This window comes from Myxine glutinosa, chromosome 4, assembly GCF_964187855.1.
Source record: "Myxine glutinosa chromosome 4, kmMyxGlut1.1, whole genome shotgun sequence".
Taxonomy (NCBI): domain Eukaryota; kingdom Metazoa; phylum Chordata; class Myxini; order Myxiniformes; family Myxinidae; genus Myxine; species Myxine glutinosa.
This window is the reverse complement of record NC_136264.1, coordinates 13,574,063-13,589,502: the sequence shown is the minus strand read 5'-3', so window position 1 is coordinate 13,589,502 and position 15,440 is coordinate 13,574,063. Positions and strand designations below refer to the sequence as shown.

Here is a 15,440-nt window from a genome sequence, read left to right as displayed (position 1 = left end):
GACTGACACAATCTGTCAATTTCCCGACCCGGATCTCAGTCAATGGAACATCTTCTCTTCTGGACTTGGTTATGACTAACTTCCCTGAAAATGTCTGCTGCTCTTCTTCTGCTCCGATCGGATCATCTGATCATGTCCTTGTTAAAGTGGACATCTCTCTGACCATCCTCAGGGAGCCTGCTCAGCGTCGACGAGTCTGGCATTTCACTCAGGCCAACTGGCACGGTCTTCAAGCAGCCATCAATCATCTGGACTGGTCTCCCATCTCTACCACCTCTGACATCAACTCATCCTGGGAATTCTTCCAAAGTAAATTGCTCTCTCTCATGCACAGATTTATCCCATCTCGTCTTCAGTTGTCATACCCTTCCTCCCGTCCATGGTACACGGAATCTTGTGGTGAGGCTGTTGCCCAGAAACAACTTGCCTTCGTCTCCTGGAAAGCAAATCCAACGGAAGGAAATCTCATTTCCTTTCACAAAGCCTGAAACAAGTGTGTGTCCACCCTCAGGAGAGCCAGGAAACAATATCTCTCCGTTCTCAAGACCGAACTCTCTTATCTGTCTCCCTCTTTCAAATCCTGGTGGCGTCTGGTCAAATCCGTTTCTGGTGTTTGTTCCCCCTCCATCCCCTCCCTTACCTCAAACGGCTACACAGCTGACTCCGCACGTGAAAAAGCTGAATGCCTCAACTCTGTGTTTGCCTCTAAATCTTGTGTCCCAAACCCATCCCTCTCTGTACCCGCCATACCCAGTCGTACCCTGCTGCTCCTGGACTCTGTGTCCTTTCCTCCTGACAAGGTGGAAAAGTTTCTGTCAACCCTCGACTCTGATTCTGCAACTGGACCCGACGGCATCAGCCCACGGGTCCTAAAATCCTGCTCTGCTGCTCTATCTCACCCTCTCTCTGTTCTCTTCACCCTCTCTTTTGCTCAAGGTCAACTGCCATCTGCTTGGAAATCAGCCAACATCACCGCTTTGCACAAAAAAGGTGCAAAAACAGATCCTAGCAACTACAGACCAATCAGCCTTCTCCCAATTATCAGCAAAGTCATGGAATCCATCATTGCTTCGGATATGAAATCTTTCCTCTTCTCCAATGGCTTGATCTCTGATCATCAATTTGGTTTCAGACCAGGTCACTCTACTCTGGACATGCTGCTTCTGCTGTCTCAACAATGGATGGAGGTCCTCAATGCCAAACAGGAAATTAGAGCTGTCTCCCTCGACATATCACGTGCCTTCGACACGGTCTGGCACCCCGCTCTGCTCACCAAACTCTCCTCCTTTGGTATCCATGGAAATCTCCACGCATGGCTGGCGGCCTTCCTCTCTAGTCGTCGTCAACGTGTGGCCCTGAATGGGTTTCTCTCATCTCCTCTTCCTGTTCAGGCTGGAGTTCCCCAAGGCAGTGTTCTGGGCCCCGTGCTTTTTCTGGTCTTCATCAATGATCTCTCTGACTCTCTCGAAAATCCTCTCTATCTCTTTGCTGATGACTCCACTCTCTGCCGCTCCATTCCTCTTCCCTCAGATCAGCAGTCTGCTGCCTCCTCACTCTCTGAAGACCTGGACAAAATCACAGACTGGTCAAACAAGTGGAACATGTCTTTCAATCCTGACAAATCTCACACTCTTACTATGTCTCTCCGAAAAGATCGACTGGACAACCCTCCCATCTACTTTCTCAACAATCCTCTCCAAGAAGTTCTGTCGCTCAAGATTTTGGGTCTCACTATCTGCCATGATCTTTCTTGGGAAAACCACATTTCCAAGCTGGCCTCCAAAGCCAGTCGCCGACTGGGCATCCTCCGTCGTGCGAAGTCCTTCCTCGGCACACCTGAGCTCCTCACCACATACAAGGCTTTCATCCGCAGCTCAATGGAATACTGTTCTCCCCTATGGGCCGGTGCTCCTGCCTCACACCTAGCTCGGCTTCACGCTGTTGAAACCAAAGCTTTCAGAATTATTGGAATCTCCCGCGATGAAGCTATCTCTGAGGGCCTTTCACTCACTCACCGCAGGCAGGTAGGTGGTCTTTCTGTCTTCTACCGACTCCTCTCCGGCCTTGCACCCCCAGCTCTCTCTGTGCTATGTCCCCCAAATATTCCTACAGGTCGCACAAGATCTGCCAGCAACCCTCTGATGGTTAAACTGCCGAAATCTCGGCTCTCTGCTCACCTTCACTCTTTCATTCCTCTTTTCTCCCTCCTCTGGAACAAACTCCCTCACTCCCTTCAATCCCACTCCTCCCTCCAGGTCTTTAAAACAGCTGTTCACCACCATCTCTTATCTTCCCCCATCCAAAACCTTGATCTTTTCTACCCCCGCTAATTCACCCCAGATCCACCTTGTTTGAAATTCCAACTTCTTTCCTGGAAGTCCTGGCAGTGTCCATATGTTTTATACCTCTCCCACCGCCCCCTTCCCATGCCCCCCCCCCCCAAAGCCCTCACCCTCTCTCAGATCTCTCGATGTCTCCATGTCTCTCGGTCCCTGCTCTCAAATGTTGTGTTTGTGTCCTTCCCCCTCTCTCCCCATCTTGTCTACCGCTCCCGATGTTATATGTTTTATGTGTCGGTTTGTCTTTCTGTGTGATTAATGTTCGCTCTTTCACGAGCCTCGATCTTGTATACAAAAAAAAAAAAAAAAAAAAAAGTGCTGGTGTTTACCTAGGTGTTCATTGGCAAACTTTAGTCTTGCCCTGATGTTCTTTCTGGACAGCAAAGGTGTCCTCCTGGCACACCTCCCATGTAGATCAAATTTGTGCAGCCGCTTTCTAATGGTAGACTCGTGCACTTTGACATCAACTGTGGCAAGAGCTACCTGTAGGTCCCGTGATGACATTCTGGGGTTCTTGGAGACTTCTTTAAGCATCTTGCAGTCTGCTCTTCGGCTGAACTTGCTGGGGCGGCCTGGCCTGAACAAGTTGGCAGTTGTTTGGAATCTTCTCCACTTGTAGATGATCTTCCGGACAGTCGAATGATTGATTTCAAATTGTTTGGAGATCTTTTTAAATCCCTTCCCAGACTCGTGGGCATCTATAACCTTCTTTCTGAAGGCATCAGAGAGCTCTTTTGATCTAGGCATGGTGACGCCGCACACTTCAAAAACAAAGAGCAAACCAAACTTAAGGTCTGAGGTTTAAATACGACAGGTTCCTCCAAGATCCTCTCTAACAATGTTCTAATCATTTGCACCTGAGCTGGTGCACCTGATTCTAATTATAGGTATTTGAAGTAGTGATCAATGTAGGGGTGTACTTACTTTTTCCACATGCGAAATTTGCATTTATGTTTATTTAAATTATACAATGGACTACAAAATGTAAATTAAAAAAAATAAAATAACCACCTTTACAGGCCATTTTTCCCCGCAAAGCGGGGGTTGGCCTTTTTCGGGAACCGTGGTTGTTGTTGTTTTTTGGTCCCCTTTTTGAAGCAATGTTTTACGGCCGGATGCCCTTCCTGACGCCAACCCTTTTTGCCGCCTTTAACGACAAACAGGGAATTACCAGTGAATTGGTACTCAATTAGCCGACCTCGGAAGGATGAACAGGCTGAGTCAACCCCCCTGGCGTTAATTCAGAGATCGACCGGGATTCGAACCCAGGATCCTACGATCCTAAGCCGGCACCCTAGCCGCTAGCCCAACACCAGGGTTAAAAATGTAAATGTAAATCTACAAAATCTACAAAATCTACAAAATCTACAAAATGACTACAAAATGTAAATGTTTCATGATATTTGTTATATTATATCACCTTTATCTGTCAATATTGTTGAAATGAAGATCAAATAGCTGTATGTTGAAATATGTTGAAAAAGTCAAAACTTTACATGGGGTGTACTTACTTTTTCACGTGACTGTATGTGGATGGACACAAGGACCACCGAGGCACTCGGAAACATGGTGGTGGGATGATGAAGTTGGAAAGAGGATTGACGAGAAGAGGAAGAAGTTCAAGGGGTGGCAGAAGGCGAAGGGTATGGGGGCAGAAAAAGCAGAGCATGAAAGTTATAAGGCAGCCAATAAGGCTGCAAAGGAAGAGGTACCAAAGGCGCAGGAGGCATGGAGGAAAATGTTCGGAGAATGCTTGGATTCGGAAGAGGGTCAGAGAGCGGTATTCAGGATTGCAAAGCAGATAGCGAAAGAGAGGTGTGATGTGATGGGGGTGAGTTGCTTGAAGGATGAAGTGGGACAAATCGTTGTCGACCCAGATGGAATTAAAGGAAGATGGAAAAGATATATGGAAATGCTGTTGAATACAGAGAATGAATGGGATGGCAACACAGAGAGTAACCCAGTTTTAGGACCGGCAGAGAAGATAACTGAGAAGGAAGTTGAGGCAGCGATAAAAGCAATGAAGAGTAGAAAAGCGGGAGGGCCGACGGGAGTTGTGGGAGATATGTTGAAGGCAGCAGGAAGTTGGGGTGTGAAGTGAATGACAGAGATCTGTAATCTGGTGGTGAAAGAAGGCCGCATTCCAGTGGCTTGGGAACTGAGTACCCTTGTCCCTCTATACAAGGGGAAAGGTGACCCTCTGGAGTGTGGTTCGTACCGAGCGATAAAGTTATTGGAGCATGGAATGAAGGTATTGGAAAGGGTGCTGGAGAAGAGGATAAGGAAGAAGAGGATCGTCTTCACGCTGTTGAAACCAAAGCATTCAGAATCATTGGAATCTCCCGCGATGAAGCTAACTCCAAGGGCCTCTCACTCACTCACCGCAGGCAGGTTGGTGGTCTTTCCATCTTCTACCGACTCCTCTCTGGCCTTGCCCCCCCAGCTCTCTCTGGGCTCTGTCCCGCAAATATTCCTACAGGTCGCACAAGATCTGCCTGCAACCCTCTTATGGTCAAACTGCCAAAATCAAGACTCTCTGCTCACCTTCACTCCTTCATTCCTCTCTTCTCCCGCCTCTGGAACAAACTCCCTCACTCTCTTCAATCCCACTCCACCCTCCAGGTCTTTAAAACTGCTGTTCACCACCATCTCTTATCTTCCCCCATCCAAAACCTTGATCTTTTCTACCCCCGCTAATTTCACCCCAATTCCACTTTTTTGAAATACCAACTTCTGTCCTGGAAGTCCTTGGTGTCCTTGTGTTTTATACTTCTCCCTCCACCCCCCCCCCTCCCTTCCCACACCTCCTCCCCCCAAGCCCTCTCCCTTCCACACATCTCCCTGCTCTCAAATGTTGTGTTTGTGTGCTTCCCCTTCTCTCCCCATCTTGTTTTCCGCTCCCTCTTTTTTGTGTGTTTTGTTTGTCTGGTTGATTTGTTTGTGAAGTAAATGTTAGCTCTTTCACGAGCCTCGATTCAGTATACACAAAAAAAAAGAAAAGAAAAAAAAAAGGTGAAGATCGACGAAATGCAGTTTGGATTTATGCTAGGAAGAGGAACGACGGACGTGCTCTTTATTGTGAGGCAGTTGCAGGAGAAGTACATGGAGAAGAGGAAGAAGTTTTTTCTTGGGTTTGTTGATCTGGAGAAAGCATTTGATTGGGTTCCACGCGAAGTATTGACATGGGCATTGAAGAAGTTAGAAGTGGAGGAATGGTTGATCAGAGTGGTGATGGCAATGTACAAAAGAGCGCGCACAGCTGTAAGGACGAAGCACGGGAACAGTGGTGAGTTTGAGGTGAAGGTGGGAGTGCATCAGGGGTCGGTACTAAGTCCCCTACTATTTGTAGCTGTGATGGAGGTGCTGACTCAGAACGTCAAGGAGGGTTTACCGTGGGAGTTGTTGTATGCAGATGATCTGGTGTTGATTGCGGAAAGTATGGATGGACTGAAGGAAAAGATGAACAAGTGGAAGGAATGTATGGAGACAAAAGGTCTGAAGGTGAATGTAGGAAAGACGAAGGTGATGGCATGTGGTAAAGCATGTGGTGAGGTGGAAAGTACTGGGAAGTGGCCATGTGCTGTGTGCAGGAAGGGTGTCGGAGTGAACTCCATTCAATGTACAATGTGCGCTGAGTGGGTTCATCAAAAATGTAGTGGTCTGAGAGGGTCATTAACCAGTGTGGCAGCTACATTCAAATGTAAGGTGTTCACAGAGGGAGCTGCAGATGGAGGAAATGTTGAGTTGGATCTTGGAGACGGCGTGAAGCTGGAAGGTGTGAAAACATTTTGCTACCTCGGAGACATGCTGAATGGAGAAGGTGGATCAGACTCGGCAACGGTTGCTCGAGTGAGATGTGCATGGAAGAAGTTTCGGGAACTGAGTGGCATGCTGATGAGGAGGGGAGTGTCGTTGAAGCTGAAGGGAAAGGTGTATGCTGCATGTGTGAGAAGTGTTATGATTTATGGGAGCGAGACATGGGTCATGAATGTAGAGCAGCAACGAAGGCTGGAAAGGGTGGAAAGGCGAATGGTTCGGTGGACGTGCGGAGTATCGTTGAGAGAGAGGAAGACAAATGATGAATTGCGAAAGATGATGGGAATAGAGCCTGTGATTGATTCTGTGAAGAGGAACAATTTGAGATGGTTTGGTCATGTGTTGAGGAAGGATGAAAGTGACTGGTTAAGAAGAGTGATGGAAATGAATGTCGAAGGAAGTAGAGGACGGGGAAGACCGAGAAAGACCTGGCTAAAGATGGTGGAAGAAGAAATGCGGGCAAGGGGGTTAACAAGGAGAGATGCAGAAAATAGGGCAAAATGGAGAAGATTGTCATGGGGACCGCAAGGCTTACCCCCGCTCCAGCAGGGAAAATGGCCTTAAAATGCATGTTGTTGTGTGTGTTGTTGTTAAACTTTGTTTATGAAAGGAGAAGTTGATTTGTAACACCGGCTATCACTGTGGGTGCTACACGATACACATTTACATCGAGCGAATTGGGGTCTTTCCCTCCCCTTCCCCCACCTTGAACCACATCCCTCAGATATGTTACCCAGACAGAAATCATACTTGGGCAACATGTAAAATTTGGTTGGATTTGGTTCAGTATTTTTTTTGAAGCACATATAAACAAACAAATAAATATACAAATTCATTTTTAAGGTGTAGATATAATTATTAAGAAAATAAATAATGTTTTTCAAAATACCTTTTGGCATGTCTTGGGACTCCTGTGAGTATCACTATGGTATCATGTTTTTAAACGCTCCATGTATTTCCAATCAGTTTCCAACAAACATCTTAACTTTCCAATGACTTCAATATAGACATATCTCGTATTTTATGTTGGAGCACACAATCATTTTGCCCATCCCTCAGCGTCTTGTGAAAACGGGTAGAACGAGGTCTGTCTGCATGGTTTTAACAAATGAATGCATAATGAGGCAGATTTGTTGATGCAACATGGAATGAATGAACATCAGAAAGGTGAGCAAATTGTTTTACCTTTCCTCCATCTTCTCACGGACAGCAGCCACATTGGGTCCTGCACCAAGGTGTGTGTAGTACGGTCCTTCATCTTTTTCATTGAACTGTTCTGTGGAAGAGACATAAAACAATATGAGTTCCCATACAAGCAACTTCAACACAGGAGAAGGCCATTAGGCCCATCAAAGCCCGCACTAGTGTTGCCAATCTTTGGTTGTTTGGCTGTGCTCTACGCCTTTAAATGTTGAGCGTCAAGCAAGGAAACAGCACGTTCCATTTTAAAGTCTTTGGTTTGACTTGGCCGCTGTTCGAACCACCGACCTGCCAAACTCAGGACAAACACACACTCTAACCATCATATACATATATGTGTGTATATATGTGTATATATATATATATATATATATATATATATATATATATATATATATATATATATATGTATATATGTGTATATATATATATATATATATATATATATATATATATATATATATATATATATATATATATATATATATATATATATATACACATATATACAGTCACGTGAAAAAGTAAGTACACCCCATGTAAAGTTTTGACTTTTTCAACATATTTCAACATACAGCTATTTGATCTTCATTTCAACAATATTGATAGATAAAGGTGATATCATATAACAAATATCATGAAACATTTACATTTTGTAGTCCATTGTATAATTTAAATAAACATAAATGCAAATTTCGCATGTGGAAAAAGTAAGTACACTCCATGAAATGTGTTTTATCTTTTTAACATATGTGGACGTATCAATATTTGATCTTCATTTAAACAGTATCTACAGATAAAGGTGATCGAATTGAACAAAAAACAATGAAAATTGACATTGCAGTAATTTATTCAACAAAAAATTAACAGAGATAGCATTTCCTTCTGTGGAAAAAGTAAGTACCGTACACCCTTGGCTCTAATCGGTGGTATTGCCCCCTTTGGTAGAAACAACCTCAAGTAGGCATTTCTTATAACTGTCGACCAGTCTCTGACATCGACTGGGAGAAATTTTTGCCCACTCCTCCATGCAGAATTCTTTCAGCTGTGTGATGTTTGAGGGGTTTCTTGCATGCACAGCTCGTTTCAAATCCTCCCACAACATCTCGATGGGATTTAGATCGAGGCTTCGACTTGGCCATTCCAGAACCCTCCATTTCTTTCTTTTCAGCCATTCCTTGGTGGATTTACTGGAATGTTTTGGGTCATTGTCATGTTGCAAGGTCCACCTTCGGTTGAGCTTCAACTTTCCGACAGATGGCCTCACATTATCCTCAAGCACCCTCTGGTACAATGAAGAATTCATAGTGGATTCTATGATGGTGAGCTGCCCAGGCCCTGATGCAGCAAAGCTGCCCCAAACCATAATATTTCCACCACCATGCTTTACAGTTGGTATCATGTTCTTGTGGTCAAATGCTGTCTTTGGTTTTCGCCAAACATGTCTTCTGGTATTGTGGCCAAATAGCTCTACCTTTGACTCATCTGTCCAGAGCACATTGTTCCAGAAGTGCTGGACTTTGCCAAGGTGTTCATTGGCAAACTTTAGTCTTGCCCTGATGTTCTTTCTGGACACCAAAGGTTTCCTCCTGGCACACCTCCCATGTAGATCAAATTTGTGCAGCCTCTTTCTAATGGTAGACTCGTGCACTTTGACATCAACAGTGGCAAGAGCTACCTGTAGGTCCCGTGATGACATTCTGGGGTTCTTTGAGACTACTTTCAGCATCTTGCAGTCTGCTCTCGGGCTGAACTTGCTGGGGCGGCCTGGCCTGAACAAGTTGGCAGTTGTTTGGAATCTTCTCCACTTGTAGATGATCTTCCGGACAGTCGAATGTTTGATTTCAAATTGTTTGGAGATATTTTTAAATCCCTTCCCAGACTCGTAGGCATCTATAACCTTCTTTCTGAAGGCCTCAGAGTGCTCTTTTGATCTAGGCATGGTGACGCCACACACTTCAACAACAAAGAGCAAACCAAACTAAATATCTGAGGTTTAAATAAGACAGGTTCCTCCAAGATCCTCTCTAACAATGTTCTAATCATTTGCACCTGAGCTGGTGCACCTGTTTCTAATTTTAGGTGTTTGAAGTAGTGATAAATGTAGGGGTGTACTTACTTTTTCCACATGCAAAATTTGCATTTATGTTTATTTAAATTATACAATGGACTACAAAATGTAAATGTTTCATGATATTTGTTATATTATATCACCTTTATCTTTCAATATTGTTGAAATGAAGATCAAATAGCTGTATGTTGAAATATGTTGAAAAAGTCAAAACTTTACGTGGGGTGTACTTACTTTTTCATGTGACTGTATATACCATGGGTTCCTACTGGTCGACACTATAAGAGAGATGTTTGGCCGTCCATCTGTCTGTCACCATATTTCTCAGAGATGGCCAAACGGATCTTCGTCAAACTTTCCAAGGTTCATCAGTGAGTGTCAGGCAATGTTTTACGCAAAAAAAGTTTTTGAAAAATAAAAATATAAAAGTTTGATATTATTTTTTAACGCTCTATAGTGCCTAAGCCTTTATACCTATGCGAAAGGTAATAAAGTACTGTATTAAATGATCCCCGACCCTATTCCTTCTTGGGCGTCGGGAGGTGTTTTCGGCCCCCACAACAAAAAATAAATTATTTCTTCAAAATGCCAACAGGATTCGAACAGCACCAGGCAACGTCGGATACCCCTGCTAGTATTTATATACAGTGCATTCAGAAAGTATTCAGCCCCTTCACTTTTTTCACATTTTGTTATGTTGCAGCCTTATGCTGAAATCGTTTAAATTCATTTTTTCCCTCATCAAACTACACTCAATACCCCATAATGACAACGAGAAAACAGGTTTTTAGAAAGTTTTGCAAATTTATTAAAAATAATAAACTGAAATATCACATTGACATAAGTATTGAGACCCTTTGCCACGGCACTTGAAATTTAGCTCAGGTGCCTCCCATTTCTCTTGATCATCTTTGAGATGTTTCTACACCTTGATTGGAGTCCACCTGTGGTAAATTCAATTGATTGGACATGATTTGGAAAGGCACACACCTGTCTATATAAGGGGTCACAGCTGACAATCCATATCAGAGCAAAAACCAAGCCATGAGGTCGAAGGAACTGCCTGCAGAGCTCAGAGACAGGATTGTGTCGAGGCACAGATCTGGGGAACCTTACAAAAAATCTCTGCTGCATTGAAGGTTCCCAAGACTTAAATGGAAGAGGTTTGGAACAACCAGGACTCTTCCGAGAGTTGGCCACCCAGCCAAACTGAGCAATCGGGGGAGAAGGGCCTTGGTAAGAGAGGTGACCAAGAACCCGATGGTCACTCTGGCTGAGCTCCAGAGATCCGGTGCGGAGATGGGAGAAACTTCCAGAAGGACAACCATCACTGCAACACTCCACCGATCTGGGCTTTATGGCGGAGTGGCCAGACGGAAGCCAAACAGTTCAATCTTGGTTTCATCAGACCACAGAATCTTGTTTCTCACAGTCTGAGAGTCCTTTAGGTGCCTTTTTGCAAACTCCAAGCGGGCTTTCATGTGTCTTTCACTGAGGAGAGGCTTCCGTCTGGCCACTCTGCCATAAAGCCCAGATCGGGAGTGTTGCAGTGATAGTTGTCCTTCTGGAAGTTTCTCCCATCTCCACACAGGATCTCTGGAGCTCAGCCAGAGTGACCATCAAGTTCTTAGTCACCTCTGTTACCAAGGCCCTTCTCCCCCGATTGCTCAGTTTGGCCGGGCGGCCAGCTCTAGGAAGAGTCCTGGTTGTTCCACACTTCATCCATTTAACAATTATGGAGGCCACTGTGCTCTTGGGAACCTTCAATGCAGCAGAGATTTTTTTGTAGGCTTCCCCAGATCTGTGCCTCGACACAATCCTTTCTGAGCTCTGCAGGCAGTTCCTTCGACCTCATGGCTTGGTTTTTACTCTGATACGCATTGTCAGCTGTGACACCTTATATAGACAGGTGTGTGCCTTTCCATATCATGTCCAATCAATTGAATTTACCACAGGTGGACTCCAATCAAGGTGTAGAAACATCTTAAAGATGATCAAGAGAAATGGGAGGTACCTGAGCTAAATTTCAAGTGTCATAGAAAAGGGTATGAATACTAATGTAAATGTGATATTTCAGTTTTTTCTTTTTAATAAATTTGCAAAACTTTCTAAAATCCTGTTTTCTCTTTGTCATTATGGGGTATTGAGTGTAGATTGATGAGGGAAAAAATGAATTTAAACGATTTCAGCATAAGGCTGCAACATCACACAATGTGAAAAAGTGAAGGGGTGTGAATACTTTCTGAATGCACTGTACGTCTCTGTTTTGATTGGAAACTGGGGGCCATGTAATATCGGTAGCAATATTAATGACACTCTGGCCCCCTTCAATATGAAAAGGGACATAATACAGCAGGTTGAAGCCACTGATATCCTAACCAAAAATAAATGATGTATATTTTCATTGGTTGTATTCTTTTGACATTGATCTATGGTTCATGGAGGGGCTTTAGTGTTCTTTCACATGGATTACATGGACAACCTTTATACAACAGACAAACATACAGTATGTGTATTTATTTTTTATTGATTTATTGAATTTTTTTTGTGTCGTTGTTGGTTGAGCCAGAGGTTCAAATTTGAACACAAACAGGCCGACGCCTTTACAAAATAGGGAACTAAGTAATCCGCTCCCAAGTCTTCAACCGATAATAATGACTCTACTACTATTACCACTTATCTAATGGTCACAATCTACGTTTAGGGTGGACTGGAGAAAGTTCTTTTGCAAAAGTCTTTCAGGATCTGTTGGCCCAGCTTGACATTTGAGTAAAGGTGACAGTAATTTAGAATTTGGCCAGGGCCCATGTGGCCCAGTTATCAATTGGAGTTACCAATTAGAATTTGGCCCAGTGATAATTTGTTTCCTCTTTGTGAAAGACACCGTGGGAACCTAACATATAGGAGATAATGGAAGCAGACGGGACACCCAGCTCTAAGGACGGCGCACTTTGCGACACACCACACTGAATTCTGATTCTGATGTACCATGCTCTGTTACAGAGCGTTGGTGCTGCCGAAGCAGTTTGCGCTCCTATGGTGAAACTTCCTTGTCAATCGGACCAACGGTTGCAGAGAAAAGCATACTCACGGTCTGGGCAGACAAACACAAACAAAAAAGACAAACAAACGGACCCAAGTGCAATAATACCCTCTCTTCTGGCGAGGGTAACGAGGGAAACAATTGGATGTCAGATGGAACATTATACATTGTAACCTCTTTCATCAACAAAAGCTGGCCAATTGGGAAGGGTATGGATGGAGGGGGGAGGGGAAGTTGTTCATTGGGGAGGAGGGAAAAGAGAAAGTAATGTGCTTGTGTTTGTGTGTATGTATGTACACTACCGATCAAAAGTTTTAGAACGCCTCAATTTTTCCAGTTTTAATTGAAATTTACGCAGTTTAATGTCTCAATGTTCTCTGAAATTAAGCATAGAACAAATAAACAATTGGAGATAAAAAAGAAATCATAGAATCATTTTGTTTAACAAAATTTAATTTAAATTTTTGACTCTGCAAAGTAGCCACCTTTTGCAGATATAACCGCCGAACACACTCGTGGCATTCTTTCTACAATGGAAATCAAATATTGTTCGGGAAGTTCTTCCCAACACTGTTGCAGAAGTTCCCACAAATGTGTTGCACTTGTAGGTTGATTTGCTTTCACCCTTCTGTCCAGTTCATCCCAAACAAGCTCGATGGGGTTTAAGTCTGGAGACTGTGCTGGCCATTCCATGATTTGAAGCCTACCATCTTGTTCTTTTCCTCGAAGTTAGCTTTGACATAGCCTGGAGGTGTGTTTAGGGTCATTATCTTGCTGTAGCATGAACCCATGACCAACTTGGCGTATACCAGTGGGTATTGCATGGTGCTGCAAAATGCTGTGGTAGCCCTTTTGGTTCAGGGTGTGCAAGTCGCCGACTCTGGATCCAGCAAAAGAGACCCAGACCATCACGCTTCCTCCTCCATGTTTGACAGTTGGTGTCACACTGAGGAACCATCCTTTCGTCTACTCGACGGCGTACAAAAATCCTGCGTGATGAACCAAAGATTTCAAATTTTGATTCATCGGTCCATAAGACCTTCTTCCAGTCTTCAGTAGTCCACTGGCGGTGCTTCATGGCCCAGGCAAGCCTCTTTTTCTTTTTTTGCCATCTTAGCAATGGCTTTCTTACTGCCACTCGACCTGTTAAACCTGCAGCTCGAAGTCTTCTCTTCACAGTTGAAACTGAGACTTGCTTACTTTGACCAGTGTTGAGCGGTGCTTGAAGCTGTTGTCCTGTGAGCCGCCTATCACGCAAGCTGTTGACTCTCAGAAACTTGTCTTCTGATTCTGTTGTGGCTTTGGGTCTGCCAGACCTCTTCCTGTCAGAGTTTCCTCCAGCTTACAATATACGACTTTCTGCAGTGCAATATTGTCCAAATAATGCTTCAGAGGGTGTAATAACAGTCTGTTCCAATACTGCATTTATACAGACAGGGGGTTTGTAATCAAGTAATCAGCAGAGGTTGGGACACCTCTAGGAATTGTTTGCATCAACTTTCAAGGCTTAATTTACTTACATTGCTGCAGAACAGCTGTAAGTTGTTAACGCATTACTTGTTCCCTGAAGAAGGCCTTTTTTTTTACAATATAACTGTGCAATTTACATTATTTTCCCGTGTTTGCAAACCTAAACTTTTTTTTTAACCTCGAGCAGTTTACTGCTTCCCTTTGTACCATTTCAGGTTATTCACTGGACTTGAATTGCTTAAATTTCAATAAAAACTAGAAAAATTGAGGTGTTCTAAAACTTTTGACCAGTAGTGTATGTACGTAGTGTGTTTCAGAATGTGGGACAGAGCCTTCCCAGGTCTCAAAGTATCCACCCACCGTGTGTGTGTGTGTGTGTGTGTGTGTGTGTGTGTGTGTGTGTGTGTTTTTAACAGCAAAATCACACCATCTCCATAACCCATTGAACAAAGCACTCTCTGCTATCATTTCTGTGTTCTCCATCTTGGGTTCCTGCAAGTAAAAGGACACCTTTCTGTGCAGCATGATGAGGTCGGCCCAGTTGATGGATTTGTGTTCAAGACATATCTTGCTTCCTGTCCCACCTTTTCCTCCACAATTACATCAATAGTCATCATCAGGATCACCCAATGGCAATATGTGTTGGATGTTCATCTATCTAATGAATCCTCAAGGTGTTATCTGATGAATTTGTACTGTCAGATGGAGAGCAAAGATAGTCACAATGAAAATGTGATGAAGACTTTATATATACAGTAAAGGGAAATTCATTACTGCTGAGGCCATCTGCACTCCGAGCAGCAGTGCCAGTGCAATGTTCCTGAAGAGGGTGTTGCTCGTTTGGAGTGGTAAGTAGAATTTTTTTTTAAGTGATGAACACAAATTTTCACTTCAATATTACACCAATTCCATATTACCCTGGTCCATTGGTTTATTTTTTAGTACTGCCAAGCAGAAGTAACTAGATTTTGAGAAAATAAAATTTTTAAATAAGGGTTGGTGATGGAGGAGATGTGTGCTCGCAGGATAGCCTTACATCTAAGCTGTCCCGCCTGGGTTCGAATCCTTACCCAGGTATAATGTGTGTGCCGTCCCTCGGATGGACGTTCGGCCGAGTGTCCCGCCTTCATTATCGTTGGTGGACGTTAAAGATCCCAAGATGTCCTTCGCGAAGGAGTGGGCGAGCTATCGCCGAAACAATGGTCAAATTTCTGCCCGAACTACTTATTCCAACATCAAGCCTGACTAGTCAGTTTGTGAGAGACTTGGGCCAAAGGCTTCACCCCAGCCAACCCCACAGGAGCGTGTGAATAATTGTGGCCGTTAAAGAAAGAACAAAGAAGATTAAGAGAAGCTGAGATGGAGAGAATAAATGGCACTGAGAAAAGGGTGCCACAAAAGAAAATAAAACAAAAATTCACTACTACCATGTACATTCATCAAAAGGTTGCTACCTGAAGGGGGTGCTGCAGTAATACAGCAAATGGGCTGAAAATTTAAA

At 43.7% G+C, this 15,440-nt stretch overlaps 1 protein-coding gene across 2 annotated transcripts in view; it reads right to left on the bottom strand.

Moving 5' to 3' along the window:
* The window catches only part of LOC137424446 (methylcytosine dioxygenase TET3), a 308,223-nt gene that overhangs the window by 84,027 nt on the left and 208,756 nt on the right, over positions 1 to 15,440 (bottom strand). For both annotated transcript variants that reach the window (XM_068111914.2, XM_068111913.2), the window contains exon 3: positions 7,341 to 7,431. In XM_068111914.2, coding sequence (XP_067968015.2) covers positions 7,341 to 7,431 — 91 coding nt within the window. The remainder of the gene's footprint in view (positions 1 to 7,340; positions 7,432 to 15,440) is intronic.